A 14,699-nucleotide genomic window follows, 5' to 3' on the forward strand; every position below is an offset into this window, starting at 1 on the left:
TGAAGGTTCTTCATGTCATCCTTGCTCTTGAACTCTTTGCCCTAATTGATACATTCCGTACACCCAAATACCTTTAACTTGCTGAACTATGCTGACTATGTGAACTCCCCTTGACTCAACTGTTCAAGGAGCCATCTAATTCATTCTGCCTCTTCTCCTCCTAAATGTAACATTCTATGCTTCATATTCTATATTCTATATCTCCATTATATTCCAGCAACCTGCTTGTATCTCGTTGGTCCTTTGCTAACCTCATAGCTCCTTACACCTCCAAGTTTTAATTACATGTAAATTTTGAAAATTTGCCCTCCTCTAAGTTTTGGCCTTGTGATCACCTTCAAATTGCTCCTCTGCTGGTGACTCTGTCCTCAATTCCCAATTCTCTTGGGACGTTATGTTACAGTTGTACAATACATAGGTGAGGCTGCTCTTGGAGTATTTTGTTCAGTTTTGGTCACCCTGTTGTAGGAAAGATGCCATTAAGTGAAAAGACTGCAGCAAGTATTTACGAGGATGTTGTCAAGACTCAAGGGTCTCAGCTCCAGGGAGAGATTAGACAGGCTACGACTTTATTCCTTGGAGCGCAGGAGGCTGAGGGCGATCTTGGGGTTGGCTAAAATAGTGAGTGAATGTACAGAGTCTTTTTCCCAGGATAGGAGATGAGAGCTAGAGTACATAATTTTAAGGTGAGAGGGGGATGATATAATCAGAACTTGAGAGGGGGATGATATAATCAGAACCTGAGGGGCAACCTTTTCACACAGAGTGGGTATAAAGTATGAGCTGCCAGGAAGTGGTTCAGGCAAGAACAATAACACATTTAAAAGTAATTTGGGCATTATATGTGGATGGGAAGGGTTAGGGGAGATATGGCAAAGCATGGGCATTTGAGATAATCTTAAATGGGGCATCTTGGTTGGCATTGACAGGATGGGCTGAAAGGTCTGCTTGAAGCAGCTGCTTCTGTACTCTATGACTCGGACTCTATGACCCTCAACTATAATTTTCTTTCTCTAAATCATACTGCCCTTCATCGTTCCAAGATTTTCATTAAATTCTGCCTTTCTTGACATTTTATAATCCTTCATCCTAATCTCTCCTTTTCTCATTAGGCTATGAAATGCTCTTTATGTCCTGTGCATTTTGCCATTTTAAGAGCAATATACAAGTATGAGCATGTTGTCCTATTGCCATCAGTTGACCTTAAATCCCTGACATTAGCTTCTGAGTACACACAGTAACAGGGAGTAGATTAGTTCAAGCTTGTTTGAGAGAGGTAAATAATTTATTGTTCTATACTTATACAGTGTATATTATGCCAGCATTTTGTGTCTATCTTTGGTTTAAACCAGCATCTGCAGGTCCTTTCTACACATTACTCCTTTTTATTGCACACTAGACCAAGTGAGGACCCGTTGGGCCCCGTCCGCAATGTAATATTCCACCACTCACCCATAGCCTGCAACTGCGGGGGCGCGGCTGACGGGTTCCGTGTAAAATATAACATAAATCTGAACAAAACTTGTTTAATTTACATCGCAGGTCAATGGCGAGTAAGGTGGGCCAAAAATTGTAGCGCTGTCGTTTTGACGGAATTTTGGGAACACTCATACATGCAAACAAACAAACAAACAAACAAACAAACAAGCTGAGAGTTTTAATAAGATAGATAGATAGATAGATAGATAGATAGATATTTATTTATTTGTCTGTTTATATATATATATTTATTTATTTTTACTGATGGGGTAGTTCTCTCACAGAGTTTAGACACATTTATGATACATCTAGGATTTAGAAGCCATAAAACAGATATTTTGCAATTGTATTAAAATTCAACCAGTTGTTCAGAAGTTTAATACATTTTTTTCTTCAGAATAGGCAAATGATAAATTGAAGAGTGAAATCTTTTTCAGTACGATTCTGTATTCTGGGCAGCCACATTTGCAACGCGGGTTCTCTCTGAATTTGGAAAGTGGCTAATTTAAAACAGCCGGTCAGTTTTGTGATTTTATGCAGAAAAGTGCAAGAATTTTGTACTCTGAAATATGGTTGGAATTGCTGATAGATTAAAGCACAATCTGTTCCAGATGTAATCCTCCTCGAAACAGGTCATCAAAAACAAAAGCTCTAAGTGTGCTAAATCAGACTCTGGTGGTAACGATTAAACTTTATGCAGATTGAAGAAGGAAATCTATAGCTCAGTCAGAATAGTCATAAATATCACTTTATTCAACTGTCCAAGGTGACTTGTATAGGGTGGAAAATATTGAGAGTAATGACTCGATGGTGATTATGTCACATGAGGTGTATCATGCCATGAACAAGCTGTCCAACAACAAAGCAAGTGACTTGGATCATATCTCTGCTGAACATCTTAAGTATGCGAGTATGAGGATAGCTCCTCTCCTAGCTATTTGTTTTACTGGCTTTATGATTCATGGCTTGTTATCAGACTCAATGTTGTCTGTCCTGTTAGTGCCGGTCTTTAAGGACAAAGCTGGTAAAGTAGGCAGCCTAAATAATTACAGGCCCATAGCTTTAGCCAGCATATTGTCAAAAGTCTTAGAAAGAGTTTTGCTGGATAGAATAAATGAGTTTGTTAACTCCACAGATAACCAGTTTGGCTTTAAAGCTAAACATGGCACTGACTTATGCATATATGCCCTAAAGGAGATTGTAAACAAATATAGAGGCATAAACTCTTCAATCCTTATGTGCTTTATTGATGCTTCCAAAGCCTTTGATCGGGTTAATCACAGAAAGCTGTTTGGTAAAATGAGTCAAAGAGGGGTGCCTGAATACATTGTTAGAATTCTGGCCTACTGGTATGCCCACCAGACTATGCAAATAAAATGGGGCAATAGGGTCTCAGCCCCATTTGGGGTTAGCAATGGTGTTAGACAAGGGGAATTTTGTCCCCAGTCCTTTTTAATCTATATATTGATGATCTGTCTAAACAATTGAAAGCCTGTAACACTGGGTGCGTGATTGGTAATATTTTAGTGAACCATATTATGTATGCAGATGATCTTGTGGTCTTTAGTCCATCTAGCGCTGGTCTCCAGCAGCTCCTTACTATATGTTCCGTGTATGGTGTGGAACATGACATTAAATATAATGCTAGTAAGAGTGCTGTTATGGTCTGTAGAACCAAAGAGGATAAATGCCTAAAATATCCTGTTTTTAAATTGTCTGACAACAATCTTAGTGTCTGTAATGAGATAAAATATCTAGGGCATATTATTACAGAACAAATGACAGATGATGAGGATATTTATAGGCAACGACGCATGCTGTATGTACAGGCAAATATCCTCTTGCGTAAATTTGGTGCGTGTGCAGATGTGGTGAAGATGACGCTATTTAGAGCATACTGTACACCCCTCTACACTGCGCACCTGTGGTCGAACTATTTAAAGACAAGTATGCAGAGACTAAAGGTGGCATATAACGATGCCATGAGAACACTGCTAAGGCAACCTAGATGGTGTAGTGCCAGTAATATGTTTGTGGCTGCAGGAGTCAGTACTTTAGAAGCTATCCGAAGACACCACATGTATAAATTCATTTGCAGGATAAATGACTCTAAAAATGTGCTTATTGTGGCCTTGACAAACATAAGGGTTAGCACTACACGCTACGAATCCCAGTTGTGGAGACACTGGTATCGTTGTCTCATTGTAGGACATTGATCATCTTTTAATCTGGATTTTTAACTTAAGTATTGTAGGTTTTTGTTAAATATAAATTATGATATTTTTATGTGATATACTATGATTTTATATATATTTATGATATTTGATATGCAATGCATTTTTAATGTAATGTTGCCCCTTGTCTGGACCTTGAGTCCGTAATAAAGTTTATTATTATTATAAATGTAGTTGTTATTTTCACTACTCTTTCATTGTGAGCTTTGAGTTCATATTTTACATTTTTCTTCCGTCTTTTGAGTCCATGCAAATTCTGAAAGCATTCACATTTTTCTACATACTTCCCTGTGACCTATTGACTCGTAATAATCTTTCTACAAAACAATGATTCTACTACTGCCCATCTACAGTAGGGATTTTTGACTGTGGCCATTTCACCTAAGAACCATCACAATTGCTGGTAAATGGAAGGAAACCAACGCATCTGGGGAAATCCATTCAGTTGCAGGGAGAATGTGAAAACTTCAGACAGCACTGGAAGTCGGAACCTTGGCTCAAATGCTTCTGCTGAGTGGCAATTGGGAGTTCTTCCAGCACTGACGTGCCAGCCCCTTAATGCTCTGTTTTCTTTTGTGTCAACTCGAAACCTAGTAATGGACAGTGGTCAGTTTATCCATGTCTGGAAGGCTGATGAGCTGAGCCAATTAACTCTGATGGTTCTGCTCCCTGGTGTATGTTCTGGTGAAATGGTCTGAGCTGTTAATGTTAGAACTATTAATGCGGTTGCATTAAGACAAGGATTATGGACCAGAGGTCCTGATCATGGTTTAGCCAAGGCATTTAAATTCAAGTAAACATATCTCAAATCATATGCTAGATTATCATGGTCATTGGGAAACTAATGGATTGTTTAAAAACAATGCACATCTGGTTCACTGGTGTCCTTTAGGGACTAAATTATATTTAAAAAGTCGCACTGAAGCAGAATAGATGAGATTATCAAAGTACAAGCTCTTAATTAAAAGCATCTAACCCCCATTCACAGTGGGTTCTCTCAACATTGAGTCAATTACTGAGATTAGCTGTGCTGAGCCAGGGATCTAGACGAACTTCTTATCTGGCACCTTGGCGTTATAGCAGCCACTTCAAGTGTGGACCTATCCAATTAAAGACATCAAGAAATTGCAGAGAATTCTGGGCACAGCCCAGTCCATCACACAAAGCAACCTAGCCTCTCCCCATTTTCTCTATCTGCATTTCATGCTGCCTTGGGAAAGCAGCCAATATAATCAAGAACCACTCATATTTCAGCCATTCCTTCTTTTCCCCTATCCTGTCAAGCAGAAGATCCAAAAGCTTTAAAGTAGATGCCACTAGATTCAAGAATAGCTTCTTCCCCCTGCGATCAAACCCTAGTATGGACCTCTCAGTAGCTAAAGATTATTCTCAATCTCTCACTATACCTCAGCACAATCCTTGCACATTTTTTATCTGCACCTCCTCCATAGCTGTGACACTACATTCTGTGCTTTACATAGACAATAGGTGCAGGAGTAGGCCATTCGGCCCTTCGAGCCAGCACCGTCATTCAATGTGATCATGGCTGATCATCCACAATCAGTACCCTGTTCCTGCCTTCTCCCCATATCCCCTGACTCCACTATCTTTAAGAGCTCTATCTAACTCTCTTTTGAAAGCATCAAGAGAATCGGCCTCCACCACCTTCTGAGGCAGAGAATTCCACAGATTAACAACTATCTGGGGGAAAAGGATTTTCCTCTTTTCTGTTCTAAATGGCTTACCCCTTATTCTATCCCTTTGTTTCCTTTCTGTTTTTGTAGTACCTGGATGGTTTAATTGTTACTAATGTGTGGTATGATCTATCTGGATAGCATGTAAACCAATTGTTTTTCACTGTATTTCATGACACTCAACATTAATAAATCAATGCAAACAAAGAGTGGAGAAAACTTTACTGTGTGGTCAAGTTATCCAACCTAATGGGTTTACATCCCATTGAAAAGGTGAAAATTACCCCCAATTGTACAATTATCTTGTGATACGTCCAGCTAACAATTGATGTTTTATGCCAAAATACAAAGTGTTGGGACTGCATAAATGGATCTGTGTAAACCTATGGTATCTATTTCACCATTCTGCATAGGTGCTGCTGGCTTTGCTGTTCATATTACTCCTTGGACTGGTCCTTGGACTTGGCCTCCGATCAAATGCAGGTATTTAATGCAACCTTCTCCTCCATCAAATGTACAGATTGTTACTTAGCTTTATTGTGATATCCTTGAATATTTTTGATCATTTAACATCATAAGACATAAGAGCAGAATTAGGTCATTCGGCCCATCGAGTCTGCTCCGCCATTCGGGCATGGCCGAACAATTTTTCGCTCTCAATCCCATTCTCCTGCCTTTTCCCTGTAACTTTTGACATCCCTGCTAATCAAAAACCTATCAAACTGCTTTAAAAATACTCAATGACGGCCTCCACAGCTATATGTGACAATTATTCCACATTATTCAGTAGATTTCAACAAGATTCCTCCCTCATCCTTCTAAACTCAACTTGTATGGTTTTGATTATTGTTAATGAACATGGAGATCAATATATTGAGGTGTGGTCAATTGTATCCCACTGGTTTGGCTGCTTATTTTGGAAAGTTATAAACCGAAGATAGACACAAAATGCTGGAATAACTCAGCGGGACAGGTAGCATCTCTGGCGATAAGGAATGGGTGATGATTTGTGTCAAGACCCTTCTTCAGCCAGATGTCATAGGAGAGGGAGATGCATAGATAATAGGACAAAGGGAATGGAGATCAAGGTAAATGGAGAATAGATATTTGTTGGCTGGGAAATAGTTTTTTTTTAAATCTCCGTTCAAAGCGAACAGAGATAACATGTAGTTGGAGATAGTAAGACTGGTCGGAGAACTGGGAAGGGGGAGGGATGGAGAGAGATGGAAAGCAAGGGTTACTTGTAGTTAGAGAGGTCAATGTTCATTGACTTGGGGTGTAAGCTGCTCAAGCACAATATGAGGTTCTGTTGTGCTGGGCCTCACTCTGACAATGGAGGAGGCCCAGGACAGAAAGGTCTGTGTGGGAGGGGGAGTTAAAGTGTTTAGCAATTGCAAGATCGGGTAGGTTTAGGCGGACTGAGCGGTTCAGCGGTTTTAAAAGTTATAGAAGTGATTTCAGGACCGGAATCGTATGCCAGTTGTGTGTCTATTCTCATTTCTACTAGAAGGCTCAGCAGTCCTTTGGGATTTTCAAATCTCTTTGCCAAAGAACTACTGCCCCTTTTCTTTATCTTCTTGCCACACAGTTGTCCTGCTTTGCTGTCCAAAGTCTGATGATGGTTGGACTGCCAGGATGTGGCAACAAAATCTAGTAATTGGTAATTCAATAGTGCAAAGGGCATCTGTGCTGGAATCTTAGTTGTTTACAAATTACAAGAATAGCTTAAACAAATGGACCAAGCGCAATATGTCTGGTTTAGTGTTAAAACGGGGTCAAAAAGTAAACAGTGAGGGCACAAAATATCTGTAAAGTAAAGAGGGAAAGACGGATTAAATGAGCAGGCAAACGTATAGCAGTTGAAGTTTAAGATGAGGAAGTACGAGCCTATCCATTTTGGAGTGGAGTTTGAATAACAGAGTATAGTGTGAATGGTGAGAGACTGATTTATGTTGTTCTGGGAGTTCTATGTGCTCTTGTTCAAGAAACATGTTTGTCAGTGTGCGGGTGAGCAAACCAATAGGAAACCAAGTAGGATGTTGGCCTTGATAGCCTCTCTCTGCATCCTGAAGCTACTCATAGAGCCATACAGCTTGTAAACCGTCCCTCTGGCCCAACCTGCCTACACCGACCAACATGTCCCTTTGACACTAGTCCCACCTGCCTGCGCTTGGCCCATATCCCTCCAAATTTGCCCTATCCATGGACCTATCTAATTATTTCTTAAACTTTGCAACAGTCCCTGCCTCAACTACTTCCTCGGGCAGCTCGCTCCACACATCCACCACCCTTTGTGTGAAAAGGTTACCCTTCTGATTCCCATTAAATCTTTCCCCCTCACCTTAATCCAATGTCCTCTGATCCTCAATTTCCCCTACTCTGGGCAAGAGACTCTGTGCGTCTACCCGATCTATTCTTCTCATGATTTTATACACCTGTATAAGATCACTCCTTATCCTTCTGTGCTCCAAGGAATAGAGTTCCAGCCTGCTCAACCTCTCCCTATACTACTGTCGCCACAAATTAGTAGTGTCCTTGATGCCATCCATCTTGTCCACTGTTTTCCTTTTCATTGATTACTGCTGAATAAATACAAATATTAAAAGTACCTGCAAAATCCTGAAGAAAGCTGAACAACTGCGATGCCGATAACATTTTGACCCATGTAGCATAGAAACATAGAAAATAGGTGCAGGAGTAGGCCATTCGGCCCTTCGTGCCTGCACCGCCATTCAATATGATCATGGCTGATCATCCAACTCGGTATCCTGTACCTGCCTTCTCTCCATACCCCCAGATCCTTTTAGACACAAGGGCCACATCTAACTCCCTCTTAAATATAGTCAATGAACTGGCCTCAACTACCTTCTGTGGCAGAGAATTCCAGGGATTCACCATGTGAAAAATGTTTTCCTCATCTCGGTCCTAAAAGATTTCCCCCTTATCCTTAAACTGTTTTATTTGTTTTTCACCAACTTCTTCACATTTTACACATCTCAGCTTGCTTGGAAATCAAAAGTAACCATTGAGAAATGACCAAATATTTATCTTGTAACATTGTAAAGCTAACTTGTATCAGAAGTGTATCCTTTTGCCATAATCTATTGAGAAGTTGGCTTTGATCAGATACGTCACTGAATTTGTTTGTAAATACGTTTGTGCTACTTGTATATGTCTTTAAAAAAAAATTTTTTTTTTCAATCTTATTGTTTTTAAATTGTCTCTGGGCGGTAGGGAGCCATGGAAAGCTGTGCAATTACTAATTGATTCCTGTTACATAGGTGGTTGTGGTAACTCTCTTTAAACTATTAAAGTCTGAAAGTGAATTGTTTTGGGTGGGTAATTTCAGACTTCTAAATTATCCTTTTTTCGACAATGCTAAACTGTTAATGATCATTGTAGTTTATGGGAGCATGTGTGTACATTGTTTTAAATTTTGTCAAATGTTGTTAAACTCAAGTTGTCCTGAGGTTTTGAAAGGTAATATAAAAATGCTGTTTTTTTAAAATGGTTCCATTCCATGGTTTGCAGAAAAGAACACCAGTTGAGGCATATTATTGTGACTATTGCAAAACAAATATTTATCCTCACATGTGGGAGTCAGGTTTGGCACTCTGGTCTTCTTCCTGCTTCCGGAGTTTCACAACTCTGTATTCTGGATCTGTTCCATACATTTGAACATCCATTCTAGGCTGACGTCGCATTGATGATAATTCAGTGCAAGGCTGCTGTTGTTTGGATGAGATGCTAAAATGAAACTGCATGTAAATCTCCTTTGTTGGATCTTCCACACGTGCCGTTCAACCTTTTTTTCCAAAAGGTTTGATGGAAAGTACAGGGAATCTAAAAAAAAGATTTAAAATGCTGGAATTCCTTGGCAGTTCAGGCCACAACTGTAGGTAGAGAAACAGAGCTTTCAGATAGAAAACTCTTTGCCAAAACTGGGAAAGAGACAAAAGCTTGTTTTGAGTTGCAGGGAAGAATGAGCTGGCAATCTCTAATAGGATAGGCTATTAACCAGTTCATCCAGTCAATGAATCAATGGGTGCAGTTAGAATGGAAAGAGTCACAAGAGCATGGACCAAATAATGTAGGAGTGATCTTCATGTTTTGCATGTTGCATGCTCAGCAGATTGGGTTGGGCACAAGGAAAAAAGAGTGAAAAGAAAAAATAACAAATAAACTGAGCCAACATTGCAGATGGATGATATTAACAGATATATCAGGTTACCTGAAGTTGTAGACTCAATGTTGAAGTTGACAAGTCTGCCATGTTCCCAGACGGTACACCAGGTACTGTTCCTCAAGCTTGTGTTGAATCTCATTATAATGAGCCCTTTGAATATAGCTTGTTGCTGGTCTGCGCTGGGTATTTCAATGGGAAATTCAGTTCCACTCTCCTCTCAGCGTTGAGCCACTTGAGTCTTTCCACCACCATAATCAGCCATTAGGTTGAAAATCAATGCACTCTTTTTGGGGAAAGCAGAACTTTGGATTGATTGAAAGATACAGCATGGAAGCAGGCCCTTCAGCCCACCAAGTTCATGCTGACCATGAATCACATCTCACCACTGATACTTTCACCAACAACAAGCTGTGGTGTTGTTTCTCAAACTTTCATGATTCAATAAATCTGCTGCTTAACATTTTTTTTGCTAAAAGTATGGCTGCAACCTCTAGCCCATCCACATACCTTTTAATCCCTCATTCATGTAACTTTCCAATCAACATCTATTGTACCCTCTGTTTAGCTTTCATTTCCACTTCATGGAGTCTTCTCTACATCTCATCGCAATATTACATCTGGGGAAGAGCTTATCTTCTGCATGGTTAACAATGCTCCTGGCTTGGTCCCTGTTTAAAAAGTGTTCTATCCTGCCCTGCACGTCTCTTGCTTGGACTGACTTTTTGTGATCTTGCAGATCAAAATGTCCTCGTGCTTTGCTGCTGTGGTATTCAGGCCACGTGAAGTGGCTCATTGGTGGCTGGAACACCTGAGATGGCAGATCCTGAGACCCTATCCATGCAACCCCTTTTGAATAACATGATTGAATCACCCTCTGCTCCTCTCCGGCTTTTTGAGGGAACCTTTGACATGAGATCTGCCTAACTAAGAATGGCAACTTTACTAACAGTAAATTAGTTGTATTTTTAATAACTTTGTACTAACTTTTTGGTCGTCATTATTTTTAACCAGCTCTTTATTCAAGATTTTTTATTTCAACAACTACCTAAAATACAGTTGAAATTCATAAACTAAGATTTGAACTGACTGGTTGATGAATCCAACTGTGTAAACAACACATATTGCTTGACGTGGAGACCAAGAATTGGCCAGCCCTGAGAGAAGGTCTTTGTCTTTACGATGTATTTTACCTTTTTTTTACCTGAATGATAGGGAGTACTCGGATGTTTTGAAATAAAACTTCGGTTTCCTCATTAAAAAAATAGTGTATTTTGAATTTTTTTTAAATCCCATAGCTGAAGATCTTGACGATTGCATGTTTTGCTGTAGTGCCATGCCCATGGGTTTTACTTGTTCATTTCTTGCACAATAGTGCAGAACCATCCTACAGGGTCCCATGAAATGCTAAAAGTAAGCTTGTGGTTATAGGCATAATTAAAGAAAGCATCAGAACCATGGCCACAGCTTCCATATATGGGAAGTCGAGCTGAAAGAAGAATTAATTTTGGTTGATCTTGCTTTTTTTTTTGCCAGATCCTGATTTGTGGTAAATGTGAGCCACTGGGAAGAGTTTTGGAAGTAATTCATCTGTCTGTCCTTTAATGAAATCAAAAGGGAATGGAGGGAGAAAGTAAGTTTTATTTTTAGAAAAGTTTCCCTATAATTTAGGGCTGTGAACCTTTTAAACAAAATTCTCTCTTTAAATTATAGCTTTTTGTACAGTAAACTCAATTTAGTCTTCAACTTGGCTTGTTGATCACTGCACTTGTGATTGGGATGTTATGTGATACCGTGGAAGCAGGATAGTGTCTCTTATTGCTGCTGCTCAGAGTGGGAACCTTAAAATATAAACTGTTGAGCAGGCTGTGGCAATGCAATGCCATGTACCATCAGTAAGCAATGCGAAACCTGCATTGAATATTAATTTGGAATAAAATGATTTGGTCTTATGCTAGGCTTTGTGTTACTGTTAAATATAGTAGCCGTAATATATGATGTTGTCACGGCAGAATTTTTTGTGCTTGTGTATGTAATATACTGCACTATTGGAAATTGTTGGCTTTTTGTTTGTAGAGGGTCAGGTTATTTGTTCAGTGGCTCCAATTTCCTGGCCTATGGAATTTCCACTCCAGACTACATTGTTTTTTTTGCTTCCAATTTAGTTCAAATCCTTAACCAAACATATTAAATCACCTATTCTAACATCTGAGCCAGTGTCAAATGTTTCAACTGACTATATTCAAAATGCTACATAAATGCAAGTTATTGTTTAAAAACATTCATTGTGTTATAACATTGTAATACAATAAAAAATTATGGCCTGGAATCCAATTAAATTTAGAAGCATTATATGGACATTCTTCAATTGAGTAAAAGGCAGACATTCTGAAGCATTTAACCACATCCTTGAGGAATGCCACAGAGAATCTTCAACAAAATGGTTGGTTTCAATTTGTGCATAAAAATAAATCCGTGGTTTAATGATAAATTAGGGTTGGAACCATGCTCTCTCTTATTTGAGCATAAACACTGTTTCAAACCAGATTGTGTGGAAACGTAGCTTCCTGTTTTGTGGTATGATGAGCTTTTAGGAAACTTTTAAAAACACATCGATGTTGATGTTGAATGTTTTATTTATTTATAGTAGCTGCTAATTCATTTTCAGAGGGCAGAGTTTCTTGGCGTGGTGAGTGTTTACCTGAGGGGTGTCAGAAGTGAAAAATGTCCCTGGCCAAGGTTTCCGCAGGAGGCTTAAAGTAATAGCACACCAGTAATTTAAATGATCAAATGAATTCCATTCCACAATGATTCCATTCAGAGTCTGTACTTTAATACGTCAAATAATGATGGATTAATAAATACATAGTTACTACCCCATTATTACCATACTAACATCCCCATATATGGCTTTAAATGGGAAAACAAACTGACTCTGCATGGAATCATTATGGAATAGAATTCATCCGATCGTTCAAATTACTGGTGTGTTATTTAAGAGCAATCCAACTAATCCTTTTTCCTTGCACTTTCCCCGTATATTTCCAGATAATTTCATGTTTATAAGTGATAGGAGCAGATTTAGACCATTCAGCCCATCAAGTCTTCTCCACCATTCAATCATGGCTGATCTACCTCTCCCCCTCATCCCCATTTTCTTGCCCTCTCTCTGTAACCCCTGACTAATCAAGAATCTAACTTCCTTAAAAATATAATTGACTTGGCCTCCACACCCTTCTGTGGCAATGGATTCCACACTCGGATTAAATAAATTCCTCCTCATCTCCTTCCTAAAGGAAAGTCATTTATTCTGAGGCTATAATTGGTTCTACACTCTCCCACTCGTGGAAACATCCACTCTATCCAAGCCTTTCACAATTCGGTAAGTTTCAATGTCTCCCCTCGTCCTTTTGAACTCCAGCAAGTAGAGGCCCAGTGCTGTCAAACATTTATCATATGTTAACCCACTCATTCCTAGGATTATTCTTGTAAACCTCCTCTGGACCATAATGCTATTTATAACGTTTAAGAAGGAACTGCAAATGCTGGAAAGTCGCAGGTAGACAAAAATGCTGGCGAAACTCAGCGAGTGAGGCAGCATCTATCCATAAATGCTGCCTCACCCGCTGAGTTTCTCCAGCATTTTTGTCTACCTATGCTATTTATAATGCTATTTATAAAACCCAAGGCCCCATACTACAAATTGGGTTAATTTATTGTCATAAGCACCAGGGTGCAATGAAATTTCTTGTTTGTATGAAGCTCCTGGAGTAAACGGTGTACATGCTAATGATAGATACAATAATAAATACAATGGTATAATGCAAAACAGTGCAAATATTGTAGTGCAATATGAAGTGATGCATAAACAACAAAGTGCATGAAATGAATAACTGAGTGAAGTAGAGTTAAGATTTTACTTCGGAGTCACGTGAGTGACTACGTGAAGAAGCCCGCCAGGCGCATGCGTGTCATTGCGCTACACGCATTGCAACTCGTCATTGTCGGGAGGAAGGACGTTCCTCCTGAACGGCAGGTTTCGAACCTGCAACAGAAGGTAAGGGAACATCGTTCTATACTTACCTTTTTTCTACAGAAGGCTGTTGAAAGCTGGCGGGGGAGGAGTCTGCAAGCAGCAGGCAGCCAGCAACGGCCGGTGGCACGACAATCTCCCTTAGCGGGAGTCCGTGCGAATTCAGCTCCGGTAGAGAATGCCGACAAGGGAGCCTCCGGAGCCGTCAGTCCGACAAACTCGGACAACAGCCCCAAGGACCGACGCTACAGGGGTCTGTGGGCTGCGGAAATCACAGCGGGAGGAAGGACGTTCCTCCCGAACGGCAGGTTGAGAACCAGCAACAACAGGTAAGAGATTTCCTTACCTTTTTCTTGATTGCAGGAAGGCTCCCGAGCTGCCGCTGAACAGCAGCAGGCAGCCAGCAACGGACGTCGGCACCACTATCCCCCATAACGGGAGCGAGTGCCAAACTTCACCCCAAACGGGTGGAGGAAATCGGAGCCAACAACCCACAACAAGCTCCTGCCGTGGCTAAGCCAGGTGGAGTAAGCGCAACAGGGGACTACAGCTGCGGCTGGAGTCGGCTCCCGTAATGGGAATAGCTGTGCCCGACTTTCGCTCCCGACTCGCTCCCGCACCGGGCCGGGCGGGAGAGGGAGCAAACCTAATGTTTCCCCGCGCTAGGTCTGTACTGGAGGGGAAGCTGGACAAAGGAGTGTCCACAGTGCTGCTAGTGAAGCTGGCTGGGGAAGACAGCGGAGTCACAGGCAGCCGGCAGCAGCAGCCTAAGGCACGTTTATCTCCCGTTATAAGGAGAGCAGTGCCGACTTTTGGTCCCGCGCGGGCCAGAACACCACGGCCGGGCGGGAGACCATTCATTTGACAGTCATTAACGGCAGCAGACGGGTTAGAATGACGCTCACCCGTAGCAATGGACCTGCAGGTAAGAGCTGCGTTTTTTTTTTTTGCATTTCTATGCTGATTGCAGGTGCAGAAAAAACGGGCTGCGACAAAGCTGGTGGCTAGATGGAATCAGCTGTGCCAGATGTCCTCCACACCGGCCATATCCACTCCACGGAAGGACAGTAAGGACA

The 14,699-nt window shown here is 40.7% G+C and overlaps 1 protein-coding gene across 1 annotated transcript in view; it reads left to right on the top strand.

Annotated features, from left to right (window-relative positions):
* Nucleotides 1-14,699, top strand: part of LOC116973325 (venom phosphodiesterase 2-like) — a 130,412-nt gene that overhangs the window by 13,037 nt on the left and 102,676 nt on the right. The window contains exon 2 of the mRNA XM_033021283.1: nucleotides 5,821-5,890. Coding sequence (XP_032877174.1) covers nucleotides 5,821-5,890 — 70 coding nt within the window. The remainder of the gene's footprint in view (nucleotides 1-5,820; nucleotides 5,891-14,699) is intronic.

Source organism: Amblyraja radiata, chromosome 5 (genome assembly GCF_010909765.2).
Source record: "Amblyraja radiata isolate CabotCenter1 chromosome 5, sAmbRad1.1.pri, whole genome shotgun sequence".
Classification (NCBI taxonomy): domain Eukaryota; kingdom Metazoa; phylum Chordata; class Chondrichthyes; order Rajiformes; family Rajidae; genus Amblyraja; species Amblyraja radiata.